Below are 26,491 nucleotides of genomic sequence, written 5' to 3' on the forward strand. Positions count from 1 at the left end.
GCATCAGCTATAATTAAGGCTGGGCCAACAGTTGCATTATAATTTTATGCATACACATCTCTTCCATGCTGAAACTTGGCATAAATTCTTTTAAGTTATTTTTAAGCACTCTCAAAATGAGAGCCCCTGGGCAATGGAATATATTCACATTTAACACAATAATCATAGCTTTAAAATGTGGCCCTCAGGAAAGCAACACAAATCATTTTACATAAACAGGAACAGCCCCCCACCCTGAGAGCAGATGTGTGGGAAGGGCTGAGGGTATAGGAACACCCCCTGCCCCCACTGCAGACCCTGGACAGCACAGCTCCCCACTGACAAACTGACGAGGTGGCCCTGAGGAGCCTCCTACCCACAGCTCTCATGAGATGCCTCTAAGTAACCAAGTCTCTGTGGTCATTTCCACATCAAAAGTAAAAGGAGCAAAATCCTCTCCCATTTTCTAGTGTATTGGGGAGACATAGCAATGCCCATCACCACCGCACGTCCGGGTTGCCAGCTGTTGGTCTGTGTTGCTTTAGCATATTTAGGTTCCTCTGTGGGGTCGGTCTACCTCTCATCTCGCTTCTGAAGTAAAGGGCCGCCTGAAAGCCAGCTTCAGCACTGAGCTCGGGTCAGAAGCCCCGGGTTCAAACACCATGGCAAACCCCATGGCATCACCACTTCCGTGTGACTGGAGCCACCTTTCCCTTCCTCAATCTGTATGGACTCAGCTCAAAAATGGAGATAACCACAGCTGCCCGGGTAAGAATGATGGGCGGTGGGGGGATCTGGTGGTGGGGGTCTTCGGTAGGGGAATACTGGGAAAAGGCTTTGTAGGCTGCTAAAAACAGTGTCGATGCTGAAGAGAACAGAGAAATTTTTAAATCCAGAAACGTTCAGCTGGATAGCTAAAGCTACCTACTGGGTCCCTAGTTGCTTCTGCTGTCCTCTAACATACATCTATACAAATACACATACACACACGCACCCACAAAACACACATGCGTACATACACAAAAGCACATACAAGCACACGTGCACACACAAACAGACACACACTTTCTTTAGGGAAACCAAGGACACAGGCAATTCAGAAGCTTTTTGAGAGGCAATATAAACAACACAGCACCAATAATGACAGCAAGTAGAAATAAGGGATCCAAATCCCAAGAACTGAGAAGAGAACGAGACACGAGGAAGGGGAGAAGAAGGTGGGGGAGACAAAGGGAAGAAAAGGAGCCAGGACTTGGGTTTCCACAGTTTGAGCCACAGCAGGTACTTGCAGGAGTTGTCAGGAGCCCTGGGAGGGAGCAGAAAATTGCCACCCAGTTCCAGCTCTGGAAACACAACACTCGCTCAGGGTCCCACATGCCACCTTTGACCTCCACCCTCTCCCTCAGGGGCCTCAAATTCTACCCGCATTTTCTATCCCATTGCATCCTCAACCCATCAAGAGAAGGAAGAGACCAAATAAGAGCTTGCTGCAGCCTCAGGGAACCGAGAGCTGCAGTAGGTGGGATTCAGCCCGTTTGTTCATTAGACGTGTCCAGCCATGGTTTCCTCACTCTGCTTCCCGGGGTTTTCAAGAAGCACGGAGTTTATTCCAGTGAAGCACCAAACACAGTGCCTGGCACACAGCAGATGAAGGTGCTGCCTGCACTTTTCCGTTTCTGCAGTTTACTAACATCACACTGAGGTAGAAGGCAGGCAGGATTCAACTCCGGACCAGACTGAAGCCTGGTCAAAACTGGGAAGAGGGGCCCAAAGCACCTCTCACTGCCCATCACCATAATACACGCCCACCAGCACCGTAACAGTTTACCATTGCAATGGCAACACCCAAAAGTTACTGCCCCTTGCCATGGCAACACCGGAAGTTACCACCCACTTTCTGGCTATTTCTGAATAACCTGCCCCTTAATTAGCACATCATTGCAAGTGGGCATAAATATGGCTGCAAAGCACTGCTACTCTTGGCGCTCTGCCTGCGGGGTAGCCCTGCTCCACGGGAGCGGTAACACTGTCACTGCCTCAATAAAGCTGTTTTCTACTACCACCGGCAGCTCACTCTCGAATTCCCTCCTGAAGGAAGCCAAGAACCTGCCCCGCATCAACACCATGGTGGGTGAGAATTCCTGCCAGACAAAACCCAAGTCCTTAGAAATGCTGACTCTACTAAGCCTCCTTCCCCTAATTCAGGGATGTTTTAATTCAACAAAGATGTGATTCGCATGTTACGAGAGAGAGCAGAGGCAGCCATGAAAGAGAAAAACGAGTAGAATGTCCAGCGGTCAAGGTAGTCAATCTACCAGGCAAAACAGGCTTGAAAACAATATATAAGGCCGAATTCAGTCAACAGCTACTTTGTTCTTAAAAGGTGCGAGGCACTGCTCCTGGAGATGGCCTCCCTGCCAGGGACACTTCCTAGAGTGGAGGACACAGACAGATGTGTGACTCTGCGCAAGGACACGCACTCCAGCCCAGGTCTGTGAAAGCACGGGGCAAGAGGTTGGATGCTTTGTCCAGGCCAGTGCTGTCCAACAGATACACAGCATGGCCACTGATGTCATTTAAAATGTTCTGGTAGCCATATTAAAATAAAAAGAATCAAGAAAAAAATAATTTTAATGATGTTTTCTTTAATCTAGTATATCCAAAATAGAATCATTTAACTTATAATCCACTTTCAAAGATCAATGAGAAATTTTAAATTTTTGTACTAAGTCTTCAATAGCCAATGTGTTATTTTTCACCTACAGCACATCAAAGTTCGGACTCGGCACGAATCCAGTATTCACATTTCCAGAATACCAGGAAACTTTTTCCCTGCAGACGAGAGAGATGCAGTACACAGGTTCTACTCCCTGACCTCCAGCAGGGTAGTAGAAGGCTTCCAACACTCTCAAACTCTTTGGGATTCACTGAGTTAGGAAAATCGAGACTAAGAATTAGCAGATTTAGAACCTGTAGACCAGAGTCCCTGTCTGCACTGTTACAGGAGAGGCAGATGACGGACGAACATTTTCATTTATTATTGTCACAGGTTTAAAAGCTGACTGTGTGCTCAGGGATCCTGAGGTCCTTATCAAGGAGATAAAAAACAGGCTGGGCAGGAACTGGAGGCAGATGTGGAAAACATGCAAATTCAATTCCAAATGTTCGCTTTACAAAAGTCTGAGATTGGCCTCAGTTATATCAGTCTCAGTTACATAAAATGTTCTGATTTTCAAAATTAAATCCTGAAGAAAGAACTTCCCCTTAGTATTTACATGTGTCTAGGGTCTTTTCAAATTCTAGAATAGAGCTTTAAATTTGAGGAAGGAGAGCCACTGGAAAAAGAAGAATTTTCCAAACCATCCCCTCAACTCATCCCCAGCCTACCAAAATGATCTGGCCCATTTTTCCTGGTAACCAAAATATAAAATAAATATTTAATGTATTATCCAAATATCTAGGCTGTTCAGTTTTTATTAGGAGAAAAGAGCAGAATTCTTTTCATTTATGTGCATTGGCCTCATAATTCAACACTAAATGAATGCCTGACATCTGTCACTCACCATGCTAGGTGCAATCAGAAATGAGGAAGACACAGACCCTCCCCTTCAGGAACATAAATAAGCAATTCCATTTTGTTTATGAGAATAATTTTACATGACTGTGGTGTTATTTATAATCTAGTTTTGTAGACTCTTGCTGTTGGAAAGGACAGAGTGTCCAAGTCCAGCTTCCCAGCCGGTGTCTAAACAAGGTCAGAAAGCCCTACCTGACCCTCCCCTTGATGCAGGGGCATCACTGTGGGCAGCTGCCACCTGTGTTTACACCACTGGGAGCCTCAGAAAGGCTGCCCCCCTTCTCCTCACCACACTAGGCTAGTACAGCCTCAGGGTGTCCCTGGCAAGGCCAGTCTCTCCCATAGCCAAGTGCCGTAAGCATCTGAACAAGCTATCCAGTGGCCCTGGGTCTTCTCTCCTGCAGGCGTGGCATCCTGGCCCTTCAGCTCCATGCTCAGGCGGGGTCTGCACTGTGGTGGTGGCCAGGAGACCAGTCTCCGCTGCAGCAGGCGCCTCCACAGACAGGGTATTTCCCAAGCCACCTGTAGCAGGACCATTCACACACATGTCCCCTAGGGGGCGATACAAGACAAAAGAGAACTCCGGCCACAGGGCAGCTTGTTCTGGCCTGCAGGTTTGCAATTTTGCAAGGTGAGGAGGACGGGTAAGCAAGCACCTGCTCGCTGGTTTTCAGACTTTTTATTAATTCAGGAACCTCATTCTTCAAGTCTCAGCTCCATCCTAGCTTTCTCAGGGAGACTTTTCGTAAATCCCCTTCAATATTAATGAGGTCTCCGATCCTCCCTCCTGCTTATTTGCCTTGCAGTATGACCACAATGTGTAATCACGGATTTAATGCTGTGCTGGTTTAACCTGTTTCCCTCAATAGATTGTAAGCTCCAAAATCATCAATATCATTTAATTCAAAATATAGTAAAGTGCTTTAAAAGATCCATGTTAAAGCTATAAAAGATACTTATCTGCACTTCCTTTATCATGAAAACCAGAACGTTTCCAAAGTGTTCACTTAAGAATCCCTGAGAATAATCTGAACTAACTGAACTAACTGAACCCTCCCAGGTTCAAGCGATTCTCCTGCCTCAGTCTCCCGAGTAGCTGGGATTACAGGCACCTGCCACCACAGCTGGCTAATTTTGTATTTTAGTAGAGACAGGGTTTTTCCATGTTGGTCATGGCTGGTCTCGAACTCCCGACCTCAGGTGATCCGCCCACCTCGGTCTCCCATAGTGCTGAGATTACAGACATGAGCCACCACATCGGCCTGAACTAAATCATTCTTCACTCTCATTTTCTAGAAAAAGAAGATGGTGTGCCAAGAAAGAAAGATCAGGCTCAGGGTGGGAAAGCCCCCAGTCCAATCCCCAGCAGAGGAGAAAACCAACTTCTCTGACCCTCTGACTCCTCATCTATACAATGGGAATAAATGCAAATCAGAATGGTGGTTTGAAGGAAGAGAAACCAGAATCAAGACAAAGCACTAGAAGAAAGACGCTCACTGAAGGGTTTCAGAATCCAGGTGTCAGCAGTGGTGCCCCATCCCTACCTCAATGGGGTAAGTCCCTTCAGGGCCACAGCCACCCAGGACTTCCACTCCTTCCTGGAAATTTACCCCCTCAGCCCTCTGCCATTCCCTGTTCATGCTCCACAAACGAAAAGAAGTGAAACTCAGTCCTTTCACTGAAATACGCTCGCCTCCAAAATTCACCTAGTCAGAGGATGAAAGTAAGTAAAATAAACAAGTATGGGAGGAAATCCTAAAACAAAATACAAACAAACAAATGAACAAAACCATACTTTCAATGAATAACCATAATTGCACTGAAATAGGAGACGATCAACCCAAGTAACTTTGGAAGCTGCTGTTTACACCAGATGCCTCAGGCTAAAGAGAAGAAGAGCTCTAATTAAATACTGAACTCTAGGTAGCAGGCTTCTTTTTCACAAAGACATGGTTTCCTGATTCTGAAACTATTTTTGGTATAGTCCAGGACTGAGTAAATAAGTAACTATACTATGGATACTGAGATCCAGATTTTTCTTTGTCAGAGAAGGGAGTTATCATGGAAAGGGGAGAGGACAGAATACACTGTGTTGTTGAATTGCAACTGGAAAAATCCATGTGAACTCAATGATTTTTAAGAGGGAAATAGAGATTGTGTAGGTGTGTACTGAGTTTAGATATATGTATGTCTCATATATGTACAGACATCCCTCTGTTTCCTAGCTGTGTTTCTGAGAGGGCACAGAGGCAATGACACCCAGCTCACCTAGTTCCCAGACCTCCGATTCTAAATGCCACTCTCCACTAAAAGAAACCAGGCCTCCTTGGAGAAACAGCTGATTCCAGAGCTGGAACAGGGAAAGCACAAAATGAGCCCAGAATATCTTGTATCAGAAAGCAAGGAAGTCCTCACAAAAGCGGGGGCATGCTGAAGGAACACAAAGGCCCACTTTAACACAACTGGCCAAATATGGGGGAATCTGAGCATCAAATTAAACAATGAGAAAAGATTACAGACCACTGACTAAAATAAGCATGCCCGAGTCTACGCAAATATAAATCAAGGAAAAGAGAACATTCTTGCTTACACAGACAACTAGTAAAAAAAAAAAAAAAAAAACGGTAACAATGTGAGGTACGGCTATGTGAATTAGCTGATTGTGATAATCATTTCACAATGTATGCCTGCATCAAAGCGTCACATTGTATACCTTACATACATACAATTTTTGTTAATTATACCTCGATAAAACAGGGGGGAGGGGGGTGGGGAGAAGACAACTAGTAAGTGCAGAAGAAATGACAGAATTAGACACCCATCATGTAGCAGCCATCCTGATGCTAACCAACTCTGGCAAGAATCATCAATGGGTGCTGAAACTACTGAATGAAGAAAGTCTTTGGAGTGAGGAGTAGCAGGATAAACACACGGTCTCAAAGTGCTCACCACAAGGCATTTCATTACAAAGGGGAAATACAGTAACTTTACAGTGAAGCAACCTGACCTCCTCAAACGTGTGGCATCACCAGTAATGGGAAAAATCATGATCACATGCCTCCTGCTATGGTGTGCTGAGAACACAGCATTATTTCTGCGTAATTCCTGCCCAGAAATGCAGAATTTAAATCTGCTCACGAGGAAGCATTACACAAAGCCAAAGGGAGGTAGAGTCTACAAAATAACTGGCCCATACTCCACAAAAATATCAATGTCGTGGAATACAAGGCCAGAGGCAGCGCTCCAGATTCAGAGAGTGAAGAGATGTGACCCTGGAATGCGGGGCGCGGCTGGGGTGTCCTTCCGCCATAAAGGGTGTGGCTGGGACAATCAGTGGAATCTCAAGAGGGGCGCTGCACGGATGCTGTTTCTCATTTTGATAACTGAAACGTGGTTATGTGGGAGGACGTCCTTGTGTTTAGGAAGTAAACACCGAAGATACTTAGGGATAGGCAAAGGGGCATCAGCTCTGCAACTTGATCCCAAATGGCTGAAAGAGAGGACAAAGCAATGTAGTAAAATACTAGCATTCAGGAGACTGAGTGAAGGGCATATGAAAAGTTTTTGTACTACTCTCTCCATTTTTCTGTAAGTATAAATTTTGTCATAATAACAGGTTAAATGAGAACAAACCCTACATCCAACATGCCTTCAGTATTTGAGCGTCTCAAGGAGACGTCAACACAGAACAGGCTCCATTTAGACATCCTCCTGGTTCATTCGCCTCTCCTTCCCATCGCTGGGTCTTCCCTGCCTTTCTAAAGGCTCCAGAAACTCCAGATCCATGCGCTTTTACTTGCAGAAACTTCAGCTCTAGTGTGCTCCTGTGCCCCCTCCCCACCGGAATCCTCAAATCAAGTTGGCTCAAAGAATAAAAGGTGTCCGTGTAACCAAAGCCTTTCTCCCTAGAAGACATTCGGAGTATTAAATAGAAAAAGCAATCAAATCTATTACTGTAGTTATCACTATAACTACAGTTCCCTAAACCTTGCCTCATTATATATCTAAGGTCTTCATTTTTTAAAGTTGGAAAATTAGTTCTCAAAAGACTAACTGAAAAAAAAAACATGAAAATGAAGTCACCTGGGAAAGGGAGGATTCTCATGCCCACAGCAGGACGGTCGTGCTGCAAACTGACGGGTCTCAGGGCTTCAGGGGAGGCAGCCAGGCAGGGAGAACCTAGGAGAAGGCAGTGTCCAGAGGAGGACGAACCAACCATGGCCCAGGCAGCAGCAGAGGAGCTCACTCCAGGCCCAGCGCAAGGGGGTTGCGTCCACATCCTCCCGGGGAGGCACTCGGGCCAAGAAGGCCCTTGCAGACGCTCTGAGAAGTGAGAAGCCTCGGCTCTGCTTCCAGTAGGGCCCCTGGCCACCCTCTTGAGCAAATCCCATACCCCTTTCTCTCTCCATCTTTGTCTCTGAAAGGCAAGAGCCATTCCACAGCTGCCAGGCCCAGGTCCTCTGTTCGTAACTAACCATGCGCCGCCCCCCAGGCCCAGCCATCTCCAACCAAGGAGGCGCCACCCTCCAGGCCCGGTCATCTTAACCAAGGTGGCGCCAGCCCCCAGGCCTGGGCCATCTCTAACAAAGGCACCACCGCCCCCCAGGCCCAGGAGCATCTCTAACCAGGGAGGTACTGCCCCCAGGTCCTGCCCGCATCTCTAACCAAAGTGGCGCCACTCCCCCAGGTCTGGGCCATTGCTAACAAAGGTGGCACCGCCCCCCACTCAGGCCCAGGCAGCATCTCTAACCAAAGAGGTGCTGCCCCCAGGCCCTGCCCGCATCTCTAACCAAGATGGCGCCACCCCCTAGGCCTTGGCCATCTCTAACTAACGCGGCATCAACCCCCAGGCCCTGCCTGCGTCTTTAATCAAGGAGGCGCTGCCCCCAGGCCCTGCCCGCATCTCTAACCAAGGAGGAGCCCATCCGCAGGCCCAAGTCCCATCTCTAAGGAGGTGCCACCCCCCAGAAGCCCAAGTCTCTAACCAAGGAGGCACCACCCCCAGGCTCTGCCTGCGTCTCTCACTAAGGAGGCACTGCCCCCAGGCCCTGTCCGCGTCCGCATCTCTAACCAAAGAGGCACCACCCTTAGACCCTGGCCCCATCTCTAACCAAGGTGGTACCACCCCCAGGCCCTGGCCCCCTCTCTAACCAAGGAGGTGCCACCCCCAGGCCCTGGCCCCATCTCTAACCAAGGAGGTGGCACCCCCAGGCCCTGGCCCCATCTCTAACCAAGGAGGTACCACCCCCAGGCCCGGGCCATCTCTAACCAAGGAGGTGGCACCCCCAGGCCCTGGCCCCATCTCTAACCAAGGAGGTGCCACCCCCAGGCCCGGGCCATCTCTAACCAAGGAGGCCCCCCAGGCCCAGGCCGCATCTCTAGCCAACCAAGGCAGCCCGTGAGTCCTGGGCCACCCTACAGAGCAGCACAGCATTCCTGCCAGGAATTGCTACAGGCGACCAGGAGTGGAGAACAGCCCAAACACCTCTCAAGCCACCAAAGAATCAACAGGAAAGTTCAGAGCGGAAACTCGCATCGGGAGAATTACCTAGTAAACCTCCACCGAGGGCAGAGTAGAAGGGATGCTGGGCGCCTCCGCCGCTTCCCACGGAGCATGCAGAGGTGAAGACACTCCCTCTCCATCTACACCCTTCCTTCCCAGACTCCCGCACTCTCCTAGGAAGCCCCACCACCCTAGTTATCCCCGGCAGGCGCCACCCACCCGCGCTTCTCTCCAATACGCGGCTACAGCTCTGCCCAGGTGGGACAGGGCAGCCTGCCGCCACGGAAGGCTCCGATTGGCCCAGAATGAGCACATGACACCATCCACAGACCAACCAGCACTCTGAGGGGGTGTGGCCTGAGGCTGGTAGCCGTCCCCGCCCAGCAGGGGGCCCTCCTAGGTCTTGGGGACCCGCTCCAGTCTCAGGAGGCTGCAGGCGAGAAGCACCCGGCGTCTAGAAAAACTTGGACTGTACATATCTCTCTCAGGCATATTAAAGGTTTCTGAGCTGCCCTGTCAGGAAACTCATCCAACAATTTTTTTTTTTTTTTTTTTTGGAGACGAGTGTCGCTCTGTCGCCCAGGCTGGAGTGCAGTGACTCGATCTCGGCTCACTACAACCTCCGCCCGCCAGGTTCAAGCGGTTCTCCCACCTCAGCCTCCAGAGTAGCTGGGATTACAGGTGCCTGCCGCCACACCTGGCTAATTTTTTGGTTTGCTTTTGGTTTGGTTTGGTTTCGAGACGGAGTCTGGCTCCGTTGGTCTCGCTCCGTCACTCAGGCTGGAGTGCCGCGGCACGATCTCGGCTTACTGCAACCTCCGCCTCCCTGGCTCAAGCAATTCTTCGCCTCAGCCTCCAGAGTACCTGGGATTACAGGCACCCGCCACCATGCCCAGCTAATTTTTGTATGTTTAGTAGAGACGGGGGTTTCACTATCTTGGCCAGGCTGGTACTGAACTCCTGACCTTGTGATCCACCCGTCACTGTCGCCCAAAGTGCTGGGATTACAGGCGCGAGCCACAGCGCCTGGCCTTTTTTTGTATTTTTAGTAGAGAAGGGGTTTCACCGGCCGGGCGCGGTGGTTCACGCCTGTAATCTCAGCACTTTGGGAGGCCGAGGTGGGCGGATCACGAGGCCAGGAGATCCAGACCATCCTGGCTAACACGATGAAACCTCGTCTCTACTAAAAGTACAAAAAATTAGCCAGGCGTGGTGGCGGGCGCCTGTAGTCCCAGCTACTCCGGAGGCTGAGGCAGGAGAATGGCGTAAACCCGGGAGGCGGGGCTTGCAGTGAGCCGAGATCGCGCCACTGCACTCCAGCCTGGGCGACAGAGCGAGATTCCATCTCAAAAAACTAAAAACTTTAAAAAAAGGAAGGGGTTTCACCATGTTGGCCAGGCTGATCTCAAATTCCTGGCCCCAAGTGATCCGCCTGCCTCGGCCTCCAAAAGCGCTGGAATTACAGGCGTGAACCACCACACTCAGCCAGTACAACAATATTTAACATGCCCAGTGCTGAGCAACAGACTCCTATGTCACCTAGTCCCTCCTACCTGCTCAGACTGCACACAGAGAAAACTCCAAAAGCCCTGGGATAAGGGAGCCACCAGGGCCGGTCAGGAACACGCAGAAGGATGACCCGACCAAGGCCAGGCGCAGTGGCTCACACCTGTAATCCTAGCACTTTGGGAGGCCGAGGTGGGTGGATTACCTGAGGTCAGGAGTTTGAGACCAGCCTGGCCAACACGGCAAAATTCTGTCTCTATTAAACATACGAAAAAAAAAAAAAATTAGCCGGGCATGGTGGCAGATGCTTGGAGTCCCAGCTACTCCAGAGGCTGAGGCAGGAGACTCACTTGAACCCAGGAGGTGGAGCCCAGTGAGCTGAGATCACGCCACTTCACTCCAGCCTGGGTGAAGGAGCAAGACTCCATCTCGAAAAAAAATAAATAAATAAAAATAAAAAGAATGACCCAAATAATAGCAGGAGAAGGAGGCAAGGGAAGGTGGAAGAGATAGACAGCGTGCCCAGGAGAGGCAGCAGGAGAACCTGACAGTGCAGGACAGCCAACTATTTGGACACTCCAGCAGACTTGCTAAGGAATTCTGAACTAAAATAATAAGAGCAATAATAAAGAATGCCCTGATCAAATCTATGTTCCTTGCATCCAAGAATTCCAAACACCATGCCCCACCCAAATCGCTCATGCCCTGAGCCCCTCTTCCCTGGGACATTCTGGTAGAAGCATCAGAAGGTCAGGTGAACCGTCAAAGCCACTGTGTCCCAAAGAGGAACTCTCCTCCCACTCAACAGAACCAGCCTCCTGGATACCCCCAGGGATCCAGGGCACAGCACCCTCCTGGCCACCCAGCCACCCTCTCACCTTTGACTCCTCCCCCGGAAGGGCACCAAGAAACAGTCACCAAATCCCATCAATGTTCCTGTCTACCTACCGTCTAGCCATCAGTTCCCATCACCAAAACTCGTCTCCCAATTCAAGCCCTTCTGTGGGCATTTCTTATATAGTCTTCCTATTAGAGAGCAAAGACCAAAAAAAATTAAAAAGGAAAAGTACAGAATGTTTTTCTTGATTACTTTGTCTTCTAAAAATTGACAGCAGGAGAAAGAGAAGAAGAGGAGAGTGAGATCGACATTAAAAAGGCAGAATCAAAGCCTGGTGTTCCAGGGCACCTCATATTTCTGCAACTGTATCTCCATATTCCCCCATTTCCCTAAAGTCCAGTGATCTTAATCATTGCCCCTCACCCGCTCCCTGCATCGCATAGGGAACTGAGCATAGAGCCAGGGTCCACACCTGAGAGCAGGTCAAACCCACCACAAGGGCAAACAGCAAACTCTGGCAGGAAAGGGTTAATAACCCCCAAGTATGAAATGCTTCTGTCAATCTCTAAGGAACAGTAAGATCCAAAGAGGGAAAGGAACAGAGACATGAAAGCAATGACAACAGAGGAAATAAAAGGAGCTAACCCATGGCCTGCAGGTATAAAGACCTGTACTTTGGGACCACACTGACCTGGGTGAGTCTGGCTGCACTCCTAGTGAGGAGTGGACTCTGTGCCATGACTCCAACCTGCTGAGCCCGTTTCCTAATCTGTATAATGGCAATAACAGCATCTGCCTCCCTGGGTCATTAAATTAAATGAGGTAGGGTGGGAAGTGCTGACAGTCCAGGTGCTCAAGAAATATGATGGAGTCCACTCAGTAGCCTGAGAACAGCACAGTTTGGTTTGGGATGGAATAGCCCAAAGCTCAAATCCTAGCTGGACCACCTACCAGCATGAGACCAAACCTCTCTGCCTCTCTATTTCTTTGTCTGTAAATCAAAGATAATATCCCAACATCAGAGAACTGCAGTTACGCTGGCAGAGAACAATGGTTGGAGAGCACGTCACACAGCACTGGGACACGGTGGAAGCTGGGAATGCAGATAACCTCTCTGGTGGTTAAGAACGTGAGTGCTGAAGCGTCATGCTGTCGGGATGGACAGGGCACGAGGGCAGGAGCCTCGGCTCAGGGGGAAGGCTGGCATGCACCCGTGGGGAGCTAAGTGGCATGCGGGCAGTGGGGCCAAGGACAGCTGCAAGTCCTGTGCATCATCAGGCAGTGATACTCCCCGACAGACTTTGAAAAGCTGCAAGCTGCCTCTGATGGAGTCTTAGGCACTGAGTTCAACATGGCCTTGCTCAGCAAGAACTCTCAAGATCACCTCAAGAACACTTCCTGAGCAGCAGCCAGTTCAGTGCGTACCTCACCTGACTTGGTTCTTCAGAGAATAAAATCCTCAGATGAAGACATGTTTAGCCACAATTTTGTAGAAATGGAAACTGAGGCTCAAAGAAGTCACAAGAAAGATCACACTGTGGGTCTAAAATGCAAAGCTAGGTCTCCGGGACTCCAAAGCCAGTGCTGTTTCCCAGAGCCCATATTTCTGGGGTGGGGGACCCCACAGACACCCAACTCAGCAAGAAGAAAGGCCAAGGAGAGGAGAGAAAGGCAGGCTAGATGGACAGGGAGTTGACCCTGCTGATGGAGGTAGAGACTCAGGACATGGGCAGGGCCTCACAAGCCAGAGGCTACTGGACAGCTCAGCCAGAGTGCTGGCAGCTCCAGCAGGAGAGCCGGCCGGCTGAGCACACTCCCCTCCCTCCACCCCGGTGCTTGGCAGCTCAGACCTGACCCCTGTACAAAGAATGCACGAGGACCTGGAGGTTCACTGTCAGACTCTGGGCTGCAACTGCCATGCCTCCGCAGAGCTCTGGCCAGTCCAGGGGGAGGCAGAGGCTGCATACCTTGTCGGGCTCCCTCATGCTTTCCTGCCTTGCCCCCTGCTGTGCCTCCTTGGCCTGGTCAATCTGCTCAAACATCATCCTGTGGCTTTCCTGAGCCCCTCGCCCAGCCCAGGCAGAACTGACTGGCAGTGACCACGTCACTGATCCCCCTACTGTACCTTGTACAAGCTTCTAGCACTGTCCAAGGGACCCTTGTATAAGTGAGTAAGTTTAAATCGAGAGACAGGGTTATGTCGCCGTCGCCATGGCCACAGTCAAGACTCAGACCAGTCCCAGGCACCCACCAAGCTCCCGGTGCCTCTTCAGTCAGTGCCCTCACCCCCCACCCCCATGTAAATGTGTGTTTATGGTAAATACACATAAAATTTACCATCTTAACTATTTTTAGGTATACGGTTCAGTGGCATTAGATACATTCACACTGGTGTGCAACCATCTCGACCGTCCATCACCAGAACTTTTTCATCTTACAAAACCAAAACTCTACGTCCATTAAACACTAACTCCAGATGCCTCTTCCCCCAGCTCCTGGCAACCACCATCCTACATTCTGTCTCTTTGAATTTAACTACTCTAGGAACCTCATGTAAGGGTAATAATTTGGTAATTGTCTTTTTGGGACTATCTTATTTTTGCTGTGCACAGTGGCCTCAAGGTTCATCATGTGGTAGCCTATGTCAGGCTTCCATCCTTTTTAAGGCTGAATAATGCTCTATTCTATGTATACACTACATTTTGCTTAGCCTTTCATCCCTTGGTTTGTTTCCACATTTTAGTTATTATGAATAACGCTGTTATGAACATGGGTATACAAATATCTCTTTGAGACTCTGCTTTCAATTTTCAGAAATATATTCCAAGAAGTGAAATTGCTGAATCACATGGTAATTCTATCTTTCATTTCTTGAGAAATTTCCATACTGTTTTCCACAGCAGCTGCACTGTTCTACGTTCCAACAAACAGTGAACAAAGGTTCTAATTTCTCCCATCCTCAAAGTATGTTGTCTTTTGTGTCTGGCTTCTTTAACACGCCCTTGAGATTGGTTCAGGTTGCTGCCTGCATCACTTTTTCATCCTTTTTCATTGCCAAGTAGTATTCCTTTGTATGGATATATCACAATTTGTTTATCTTTGCACCAGCTGTTGAGCATTTGGGCTGGTTCCAGTTTGGGGCTTGCTATGCTTTCAATGTTCCCTCCAAAAATGCACGTTGAAACTTAATCCCCAATGTGGCAGTGTTGAGAGGTGGGGCCTTTAAGAGGTGATTGGACCATGATGGCTCTGCTCTCATGAATGAATTAAAGAGTTAATAGAATAATGGGTTATCATGAGAATAGAACTGGTGGCTTTACAAGAAGAGGAAGAGAGTCCTGATCATAGTACATTAACAAACTCAGCCCCTTGCCATTGATACCCTGTGCCACCTTGGGACTCTTCAGAGAGTACCCACCCAGCAAGAAGGCCCTCACCAGATGCAGCCCCTTGACCTTGGCCTTCTCAGCCTCCAGAACTATAAGAAATAAATTCCTTTCCTTATACATTACCCAACTTCAAGTATTCTGTTATAAGCAACAGAAATCAGACTAAGACAGGGTTATTAGAAATAAAGCTGCTATGAACATGTGTATACCTGTCTTCAGACAGACATAGGTTTCATTTTTTCTTGGAATAGGATTGCTACCTTTTATGTTAAGTTGATATGGTCTGGCTGTATTTCCACCCAAATTTCATCTTAAATTGTAGCTCCCATAATTCCCACATGTTGTGGGAGGAATCCAGTGGGAGATAATTGAATCATGGAGGCTGTTTCCCCCATACTGCTCTCGTGGTAGTGAATAAGTCTCATGAGATCTGATGGTTCAGGTCTTGGAACCATCTCTCTTTCACTTGGTTCTCATTCTCTCTTGCCTGCCCCCAAGTAAAACATGCCTTTCGCCTTCTGCCTTGATTATAAGGCCTCCACAGCCACGTGGAACTGTGAATCCACTAAACCTCTTTCTCTTGATAAATTACTCAGTCTCGGGTATGTCTTTATCAGCAGCATGAAAGCAGACTAATACATAAGTGTACCCTCAACATTGTAAGAAGGCAGCAAACTATCTTCCAAAGTAGCTGTACCATTTTGCATTCCTACCAATGATGTATCAAAGTTCCAGCTGCTTCACATCCTTATCAGCACTTGGGATTCTTTTCAATTTTCACCATTCCAGTGGGTAGGTAGTAGTGTCTCATTGTGATTTTAATTTGCATTTCCCTAGGAACTAATGATGTTGATCATCTTTTCATATGTTTATTGATCATTTTTATACATTATTCTGTTAAAGAATCTTTCAAACCTTTTGCTCATTTTAATTAGTTTTGTCTGCCTTGCAGACTGTGAGTTCCTTCAGAACAGGTCTCAAGGCCCCCTCGATGCCTAACTCCTGGGAGAACCATTCCCATAGAGGATATGTGAGTAGTGCCGTGGAGCCACCTACCAGCTGGTGCCTCAGCCACTGCACGCAGCCCAGATAGGGCCTCACACACAGCAGGCACTTCAGAGATATTTATGACCACATCAGCAAGCACAGATGGCCAGTAGCACAGGGAGAAATTGAGTGGAGCTGGACAGCCACAGGGACCAGCCTGAGCTTCTGTATCCTCACTTGCAAAGCAGAGATAATAGGCCCACCTTGCAGAGCTTTTGTGAAGAATAAACTAAAGAATGGGTGTGAAGCACCCAACTGAGCAGGTCTACAGAAATGATAGTTATTATGATCAGGCCCTATCTTATTCCCCTGCAACTGCATGGTGAGGGATTGGATCCAAATGTTCAGGGAAAGAAGGTGAAGACTGACAGAGGGAGAATGGAAGGGGAAGAGAGGAGAGGGAAAGAAGGAAAAGACGGATGGTGGAAAAGAGTAAAGTCCCCCGCCATATGCCAGGTATGTTCCCAATCCTCCCGTATGAAAACTCTACGAGCACGCTACCTAGTAGGTCTGTGGGGACCATTTTCATATAATATATAATATAGGAGGCAATGGTGGCTCAAGATACTTGCCAAGGCCCCAGGGCTGTTAGACAGCAGGACCAGGACTTCCACCCAGTTCTGCTTCCCCTCAGGGCCCCTTTTCCCTGCATTACCTAAGCCTGGTTCCCTGTGGGGCTCTCTCCCCGAGGAAGGGTCTTCCCAAGGTGCTTCCTGGAACTGGGCTAGCCCTGAACAAGTCCCTTGCGCCAACTCAGAAACAAAACCAGGCAGAATTCAAAAGATGCTTCTCTACCACCACAGGAGGAAACTGAAGATTATAGACCCAGGGCTGCACATAGGAAGCCTGCAGAGTTTTCATGTCCCTGAGCCTGTTACATTCACCATTCCCCTTTCCCTAGAAACAAACACAGATGGAATGCCTGCAGGTCCCTAAGGTAAAAGCCAATCCCTCACCAGTCCCAGGGGCTTTCTCTCTGAACTACTTCTCTAAATCTGTCCCTCCTCATCCCTACAGCTGGGATTGCACTAGGACAGCACCTAATGAAACTCTCCTGCCTGTATTTTTGTCCCTCCAAAAAGTGTTCTCTTGCTTATTATTTATACTTCAAAAATTACTATAAAGCTGTAGTAATCAAAGTAGTGTGGTACTGATAAAGAATAAACAAATAGAGCAGTGGAACAGACCAGAACGTTCAGGAGTGAACTGACACATAATTTTCAAGAAAAGGGTCAAACTAATTCAATGGAGGAAGAAAAGGTGCTTCTAACAAACGAGGCTAGAAAAACTGGGTAACCACATGCAGGAAGAAAAACATTCTCCATCCCTACTTCATACCATACACAAACTTATTAGAGATAGATAGTAGACCTAATAAAAGCAAGAAATATAAACCTTAAAAAAAAAAAATTAGACTTTCTTTGTGACCTTAAAGTAGGAAAACATTTCTTAAGAGAAGATACAAAAAGCACCTCCTATAAATGTAAAAATAATGGCAAATAAAACTCCAATAAAATTACAAACTTCCGTTCATCAAAAGATAAGAGACAAATAAGTGAGCAGAAATTGGGAGAAAATGTTCACAACATACACACGCACACACACACACATATATATACAACAAAAGACAAACATCCAGAATATATAAAGAACTCTTACATTCCAGCAACAAAAAGACAATAAATCCTATTTATGTATTTGCTTGCCTATTTGTTTATTTTTAGAGAAACTGTTTCACTGAGGCCCAGGCTAGAGTGCAGTGGCATGTTCACAGCTCACTGAAGCCTTGAACTCCTGGGCTCAAGCGATCCTCCCACCTCAGCCTCCTGATAAGCTGGGACCAAGGGCATCCACCACCATGCCCAGCTTTTTTTGTGTGTAGAGGTGGGGTCTCACTATGTTGCCAAGGATGATCTTGAACTCCTGGCCTCAAGCAATCCTCCCACCTCAGACTTCCAAAATGCTGAGATTGAAGGCATGAGCCACCACACTCAGTCCCCAATTTATTAAAATAGGCCAAAGACTTGAATAGACATTTCTCTAAAGATGACACAAATGGCCAATAAGCACAAGAAAACATGTTCAACATCATTAGTCATCAGGCAAATGCAAATTAAGGGAGATACCACCGCACGTCCTCTAGAGAAGACAAAATAAAAGACTGACAATACCAAATGCTGGTAAGGACAAAGAGCAAGCAGAATTCTCTGACAGAATTCTCTGATGGGAATGTAAAATGATACAAATGACTCTGGAAAGCTATTTGGAAGTTTCTTAAAAAGTTAAAACATCACTATAACCCAGAAATTCCACTCCTATGTACTTATTAACCCAAAAGAAATGAAAATAAATATCCACAAAAAGGCTTGTACAGGAACATTCACTGCAGCTTTATTCCCCATAACGAAAAACTGGAAAGAGACTGTGGCTATATTCACGCAACAGAAAGAAACAAACTACTGAATCTCAGAAGTTCTATGCTGAATAAAGGAAACCAGACACAAAAGAATTATATGATGTTCTACAGAAGAAGAAATTCATCTATGGTGACATCAAGACTAGTGATTGTGGCCAGGCACGGTGGCTCATGCCTGTAATCCCCAGCACTTTGGGAGACCCAGGTGGGCAAATCACTTGAGGTCAGGAGTTCGAGACCAGCCTAGCCAACATAGTGAAACCCCTTCTCTACTAAAAATACAGAAATTACCCAGGTGTAGTGGTATTCCCCTGTAATCCCAGCTACTCAGGAGGCTGAGACAGGAGAATTGCGGGAACCCAGGAGGCAGAGGTTGCAGTGAGCCGAGATCGCGCCATTGCCCTCCACCCTGGGCAACAAGAGCAAGACTCCATCTCAGAAACAAACAAACAAACAAAAAGACTAGTGGTTGCTTGGGGTGAGGAGCAGGGATGGGACAGTAAGGTGCAAGAGAAAACTTTCTGGGCTGATGAAAAAGTTCTGAATATTGTTAGGAGTGTGGGTTATGTGAGTGGTCAAACTCTACACTTTAAGTCTATGCACTTCAGTATATATAGTACACACATACAAAAAAAAAAAAACCTGTCTCTTGGCAGCTGCCAGAGATCTTTCTTTCTGAAAGGCCAGTCCGCAAGCCTTGTTATCTTTCTGTCCCTCAAAGTTTCCAAAATAAAGTCCTAACAGCTTCCCACTACTCAAAGGCCCTTCATCACAGACCTCCAGCACCCCATGCCCCTCCCCAAGCTCAGTACTCACCTGGTCACAAAGGGTGGGCCACACCTGTGTCACTGCACCAGCTATCCCTTCTTTCTACAGGGCACCTCTGCTCACCCCACAAGACCCAGCTCAACACATCTCCTCCTTCAGGAAGCCTTCCCACAATCCCTCGGGCTGGGGTAGATGCACCCACTCTGAAGCCCTCAATACTCAAGGCTTACTTCCATCACAGCACCTAGCCCCATTCCTAAAGGAATCTGTTTTCCACTGCCAGGACTGCATGAAATCCTCAAGAGGGAAGAACATGTCATATTGGACTTTGCATCCCTAGCAAACAGCACAAAGTTTGGCATAAACATCTAGGTAAACTGAAGACCAGCTTGATAGTAAAAAATAATAATAATAATAATAAGCAATAATAATAACCCTAAGGGGCAGAGAAATGGTAGCAACTCCTGAAGAAGAGGCCCACCAGCAGGGACACAAGGAGAATATCTAACACTAAGAAGGAAGCCAGTTAGGGCCCTATAAGGAGCCTTGGGGCTGAATTAAAATGCTCTCCAGAGATACCAGGACACCCTAAAGCTCTCCTGGTCCTTGGCTCCAGGTCCCATGGCTGAGCTGGTCCTCTTTTCCCCCACTGCCCACTATGGGATGCTGCCCCCTTCCTATTCGGACAACCTGCAGTTTCCACTGGCATCCTCTGAGGCCAGGTCCCTACCCCACCCATCCTGCCTTGATCTGCCTGTGTTGAACACAAAGGCACCCGATTCCAGAGTTCCACCTTTTGCAGCTCCATGTATTACATGATTTAAAAGAACTCAAAGGATTTTAAACCCGTATACTGAAAGGGATGACTGAACCATGTTCACTGTAGTGCCATTCACGATAGCCAAGTATGGAATCGGCCTCAGTGGCCAACAACACGTGAATGAGTTTTTTAATGTGGGACATATACACCATGGAATATTATTCAGCTGTAAAAAAGAAATGTTGTCGTTTGTGACAACATGGATGAAACTGGAGAACACTGTGCCACGTAAAATAAGCCAGCACAGAAGGACAAACACTGCATGTTTTCTCTTACATGTGAACTCTAAAACAGTGGAGCTCAAAGAAGCAGAGAGTAGAATGGTGGGTACCAGAGCCTGAGGGTGCAGGAAAAAATGATGATCAAAGGGTACAAAGCCTCAATTAGACAAGAGGAATCGTTTTTTTCTTTGAGACATATTGCACAGCATGGTGAATACAGTAATAATGTACATTTCAAATTTGCTAAAAGTACATTTTAAATGTTTAGTTACCACAAAATGGTAACTATTTGAGGTGACGGATATGTTAATTCACTTGATTTAATTATTCCACATTATACTCATAAATCATAACATCACATTATACCCCATAAACAAATATAATTTGTCAAGTTACAGGTTTTTTTAGTTTAAAAAAAGAAAATCATGTCACCCAATTTTAAGTCCCTGTTTTTCTATTGATATGCCAAACATTATCTTTATAAGCAAACTCAATTATCTATATATTTTGTGTTCCTTGAAAAAAAAGGAGGCAACGTTAAATCTGTAAGATGTTTAAAATGTCTATTTTGCTTTGCTCTGCTTTTTTCTCTCTCTCTTTTAAAAAAATTACTCAGCCAGGCACGGTGGCTCACATCTGTAATCCCGGCACTTTGGGAGGCTGAGACAGGCGGATCACCTGAGGTCAGGAGTTGGAAACCAGCCTGACCAACATGGTGAAACCCCATATCTACTAAAAATACAAAATTAGCCGGGCATGGTGGCGCATGCCTGTAATCCCAGCTACTTGAGAGGCTGAAGCAGGAGAATCGCTTGAGCCCAGAAGGCAGAGGTTGCAGTGAGCCAAGATCACACCATTGCGCACCAACCTGGGCAAAGAGCGAAACTCCGTGTCAATAAATTAATTTTATTTACGTTAAAAAATGACTTATTAAAAAAAAATTACTCAGTCTGGCACAGTGACTCAAGCCTATAATCCTAGCACTTTGGGAGGCCGAGGTGAGTGGATCTCTTGGGCTGAGTTCAATACCAGCCTGGTCAACCTGATGACACCCCATCTCTACAAAAAAATACAAAAATTAGCCAGGTGTGGTGGTGCACTCCTGTAGTCCCAGCTATTCGGGAGGCTGATGTGGGAGGATGACCTGAGTCTGGGAGGCTCTGCCTTTCCATTCACAAATGCTTTCAAGAAGCGAGTGGATGACAGTGTACTGAGCTGTACACTGGGAAGTCTGGTTCTGGGAAGGGAAGAGACAAATCCCATTTCCTGAATGCCATCAGCAGCCACCTGTGGCAGGATTGTGTCTCCTTTGCCAGTGAAGGGACTGGGGTCCCAAGGGCTCTGTGACTTCCCTTAGGTCAGGAATCTGGTGAGAAGCAGATGTCTGGGCCCAGAGCACAGGCTCTTTCCACCCCCTTAAATGTTCCAGCCCTTAAAGTTGATGCCTGTCCTTGAGAAATTGCAAAAACAGTGAAAGTTTAACCGGGTAAACAGCTAAGAAGAGAGGGAAAACTTAACTCTAGACTAAATCTCTTCTACATAATTAAATCAACCCATCTTGGTGCAGAACTTTTCAGAGGCTGTATGCTTGAAACTATCTATAAAAGGAAATGCAATTAAGGAGAATTTTTAATATATCTGATTCCTGACTGCCCTTGCTCCAGGCAAGAGCTTAATTCTACTTAACGATAGCTATCTTTGAAAAGTTATGTAAATTGCAAGGTATGGGGAGACAAGAAACAGGAACCCTTTCACCGGAGGCAAAGGAGAAGCCCACTGAGAAGGGAGCACTGTGGAAACAGGGCTCCAATTCACACAATGACCATCTCAGCTCATTTGCCACCTACAGCTGTGCTCTGTAGACCACATGCAACTCCACCTCGTTATCATTCATGGTACTCCCTTTCCTAAATTAACCAAAACAGGAAACTCTTTTCAGAAATTAGCTGACCATGAGTTGACAGTAACACATTTTAATATATGATCTTTTCTCATTTGGTACAGCTGGAAATTGAAGGCAACGTCAACATATGTCCAGGGTTCTTCTTTAAAACTCTTGGGTAAATTCCAGAAGTGGAGAAGTGGACAACTCATTCTCTCTACACAAGCAGCAACGTGGGAGGAGGAAGGTACCAATCGAGAAGATGTTTCACGTTTCTCAAAATGGAGTCATTCATGTGAAACTCTTAAACAAAATGGAGCCAGAGGATATGAAGGAAGGGCCCTCATGCAAGTATGCGTATGACAGGAACTATGCCAGGAATTCCTTCGAGCCTGTTGCTTGCACAGGACACTTGCCTGGTGCACCTGTCTCCAATGGACTAATGCCAACTCCTGCAATAAGCCTCCAAAACCAATGGTCTTTGTTTCAAAACCGCTTAGGTGGACTTCTCTTTAGTCTTTAAAAGTTTCCATTTGCCCCAACTTCTTTGGATGTGCCTATGATCCAGCATAGCGCACATATCTAAATTGCAATCCCCTGTTATTCCCAAATAAACTACTGTTTCAGGATCCCATATCCAAAATGCTTGGGACCCAAAGTTACAGAATTCCAGATGTTTTTGATTTTGGAATATTTGCATATACATAGTGAGATAACCTGAGGATGGGACCCAAGTCTAAATATGAAATTTATTTATGTTTGATGAACACCTTATACACACAGTCTGAAGGTAATTTTACAATATTTTTAATTTTGATCATGAAACAAAGTTAGTGTACAATGAACCATCAGAAAGCAAACGCGTCACTATCTCAGCCACGCATATGGGCAATCTGTGATTGTCTGGCATCGCCACCATTCCTGACTCTGAATTTCTATGCTACCAATAAGACGATCACTTTCTTATATTTATTTACACATAAGTCCTTACCAGTAAAAAATATGACACACCATTAATACAGTGAAAAACAAGGTGTTCAAGGTACCTAAGCAGCACAGCAGCATCACCAGAACACGTGTGTCAGCTGCTAAACAACAGAATGATAAACAATGGCTGGCTTTAAGTCTGCTGTTCAGCCTACATTTGTTTCTGAATGTTAACAGCATCGTCTTTACAGTTGTGTAACTGTTTTGTTTTGTTTTGTTGAGAAAAAGAGAGATGGAGTTTCACTACACTGCCCAGGCTGGTCTTGAACTCCTAGACTCAATCGACCCTCCCACCTCAGACTCCCAGAGTGCTGGGATTACAGGCGTGAGCTACTGCGCCCGGTTATGCAACTGCATTTCTACTGAGAACCCTCACGAGGTCAGATAGAAAATTTTCCACTGTGGCCTCATGTCAGTGCTCAAAAGTTTCAGACTTTGGAGCATTTCCGATTTCGGATTTTTGGATTAGGGATGCTCAACCTGTATTTGGAGAGTAGGTCTCTCCAGTGCTCATTTTAGGCTACCATAAGATAGCATACCTGAATTAGCTGGGCACCACAGCTCATCAGCGTACCTGTGGTCACGGGTACTTGGGAGGCTGAGGTGGGAGGTTCACTTGAGTTCGGAAAGCAGAGGTTGCGGTGACCGCAGATTGTGCCATCGCACCCCAGCCTGAGTGATAGTGCGAGACTCTGCCTCAAAAGATTAAAAAAATTAAATTTAAAAAAGTACGCCTGATATAGTTCGGCTCTCCTGACCCAATACTCGGCTCTGGGCCCACTCTGTCACTCCAGGACACATTCTCCCACGTCTAGCACCGCAGCAGGTGGAGGCAGGACTATGACTGGCACCGCTCTTTACCCCTGCCTGGCGTGCAGAGGGACTTCTTGCAAAGCTGTTATTTGAAACTAAAGTCAGGAAAGGGGGTTAACCCGCCCCTGGGGGTTAGAGGTAGTGACACGCTACTTCCTTCAGCATGGGGACACACACTACAGATGTTTCAGTAGATGAACTGGTAGGCTCAGAACACACAACTGAAGAGAGGCAGCTGTGCAGGGTAAGTCCCAGTGACACGATGTTTGCATCTCCAAAAGGTCACTTGGGCTCAGCAAAAAAAAAAAGCCAGACCGATGGGCAGACATGATCAGCCAGCGCGTTCGTTCTTTCATTCACTAAGTACATACTGAACGCTTACATGAACCAAACCCTATTCTAAGAAGACAGAGGTACAAGTCAGGCGAGCACGCAGGAGTTTGGATTTTAGCCCAAGTTGGAGGAAGTTAATTTTTAAAGCCCCAGTTCTATCGTTTTTTAAATGTGTGATGTTGACCTCTCTGAACTTCTGTTCCTCATAATAAATGACCTACAAATTAGAGTTCTCAAGAGAGCTGAGCAGCAAAACGTGTTAAGTCAGTGCCCAAATGTGGAAGCTTGTAGTAATTACAGGTGAAGGACCCCAAGCTCAAGGTTAAAAGACTTGCACCGGGTGTCAAGTGGAAGATCTGTCAATCTATCAGGTCCAGCCGCCGGTCGGGAAGCCTGCAGGAGGTACTCATTTCGCCGAGGAGGAATCTGAGGCCAGGCAAGAAGGAAGACCCGCCAAGGTCCACTCAGTCAAAGAGCTGGCACCGCCGGGATTCGAACCTCGCGCCCACTGCGTTCCGTCACTGGCGCGCGCCCAGACACCACCCATTGCCATGGAAACGGCTGGGCGCGTGCTCTTCCACTCGCTCCCTCCTTGCTTTTCATTTTTTTTGCGGCGGGATACCCCAGCGACTGAACGTGAGCCGCAGAACGCAACTACGTTCGCTCTCCTCCCCAGACCCGGATCCCTCCGCGGCCGGCGCGCTGCTTCCCGACTCGACGCTCGAAACGGCTTCCCGCGCGCCGCGCCCCACCCCCACCCAGTCTCACCCCAACCCCCAGCCCGACTCACCTGCCGCCCGCGTCTCCATGGCAACGCCCCCACGGCGGAGGAAAAAAAAGCCTCGGGCTCTTCCGGGCCCCCTCCCGTGCCGACCGAGGAGGCGGGGCGCCCTGCTGACGCTTCGCTTTTTATTTTTATTTTTTTAAGAAAAGAGCCGGCGAGGTTATGGCGAATCTGCGGCATCCAACATGGCGGATGGAGTCTTCGCCCTCCTCCCCACGGGGCGCAGACGCCTGCGTAGCGGACGTCCGCCTCGGGTGACCCTCCCCCCGGCGCCGAGCGCGGCCCGGCCGGGGCCGAGCTAACGCGCATGCTCGCAGCCGGAGGCCGTGCTTTTCATCCTGCTCCGCGGAGCCGCTGCGCCTCGTTTTGAGCCACGCCCAGGGAGGGGCCCTCGGGAGGGCCGGAGCAAGGATCTCCGGCTTGGGAGTCTGGCGGTCTTGCCCAGCCTTTGCCAGGGCGACCTTAGACCCGCGGCATGTGGAGCTGCTGGGCTGGGCGTGCAAGGAGAGTTCTGGGCACGCTTCGTGTCGCAGCGCTACCTCTCACTACCTAATTTGGGGCAGTGAATTAACTTTTCTTGCTCTCAGTTTACTGATGTGTCCATCGGGGTGCTCCCAACCTGCATCCCACTGGAAGCTGCGGCGTTTCCTGAAGCGTGGGATGCTTTCCTTTGGGCCACCCGGCTGGGTTTTAGGGGCTACAGACCACTGAGCAGCGTAAGATCACACGTGATATGGCGACTTCCTCACGTCTCTTTTTGTCCCGCAACAAGTCTGTGCTGGGTGTGCGCGCCTCCAACACTCGCTCATTCATTTCTCTGCTTGTGGCGCAGCCTTCGGCAGGCAGCTGAGTCTGGTGGAAATTTAATGGCCTTGTTTTTGGTTTTGATGTTAAGGTGTTTAGCTCCAACACTGTAGTCCTCGACTCAAATGACATCTTCCAATCCCTGACCCTCACCCCCAGAAACCCATCTAAAGTAACCCTCCTGAGACACTTCATATTTTCTACGTAACGTCCATTCCTATGTGACATTATCTCCCTCCCTTACCTCTGTCCGTCTTGGTCACCCCTTTAGCCTCAGAAACAAACTCAGCCTGACAGTTATTTCATGAGTAATGAGTTGATGTGGCCCATGTGCTGAGGTCATTTTCTGTTTTATGACAAATGATAACGTTTTTCACACAGTCATATAAAGTTTTCTTTTTAAATTTTTTGTTTACATTTTCAAAAATCAGCCAACTTAAAATGGTGTACATGCTGCAGAGACATGCCCCCCCCCAAAAAAAATGTAAAAGCAGACCTCAAGAGACTGAAGTTTGGGAAACTGATTTGTTTTCATGATTCCCCTGAAATGCTAGTCTTTGCCTGTTCTTCTTTTCCTGGAATAACCCTCTGTGGTTGCTGCTCAACATGAAATTCTCAGGCCATGAGCCCTGAAGCTCACAATTCACGTTCCCACAGCTGTGGTCGCACTGGCCTAGCTCCGTCCCCCATTTTTCTGTTTGCACAACCTCCCTCCTCACTAGACTGAGCTTCCTGAGCAGCCCTTACAGGTCCTTTTCATTTTGTTTTCCCAGCGCCTGTTGCATAGTCATGTTACTGAATGAACACTTCGTTCTGGGGTCACT

At 47.6% G+C, this 26,491-nt stretch overlaps 1 protein-coding gene across 3 annotated transcripts in view; it reads right to left on the reverse strand.

Moving 5' to 3' along the window:
• Positions 1-25,066, reverse strand: part of ZFAT (zinc finger and AT-hook domain containing) — a 239,854-nt gene extending 214,788 nt beyond the window's left edge. For all 3 annotated transcript variants that reach the window (XR_012416955.1, XM_045398740.2, XM_005564124.4), the window contains exon 1: positions 24,870-25,066. Coding sequence is in view for 2 of the 3 variants with exons in the window: in XM_045398740.2 (XP_045254675.1) it covers positions 24,870-24,888 (19 nt within the window). In the remaining variant the exon portion in view is untranslated. The remainder of the gene's footprint in view (positions 1-24,869) is intronic.
• Between the last annotated feature and the right edge of the window lie 1,425 nt (positions 25,067-26,491).

The sequence above is a fragment of the Macaca fascicularis genome, chromosome 8 (genome assembly GCF_037993035.2).
Source record: "Macaca fascicularis isolate 582-1 chromosome 8, T2T-MFA8v1.1".
Classification (NCBI taxonomy): Eukaryota; Metazoa; Chordata; class Mammalia; order Primates; family Cercopithecidae; genus Macaca; species Macaca fascicularis.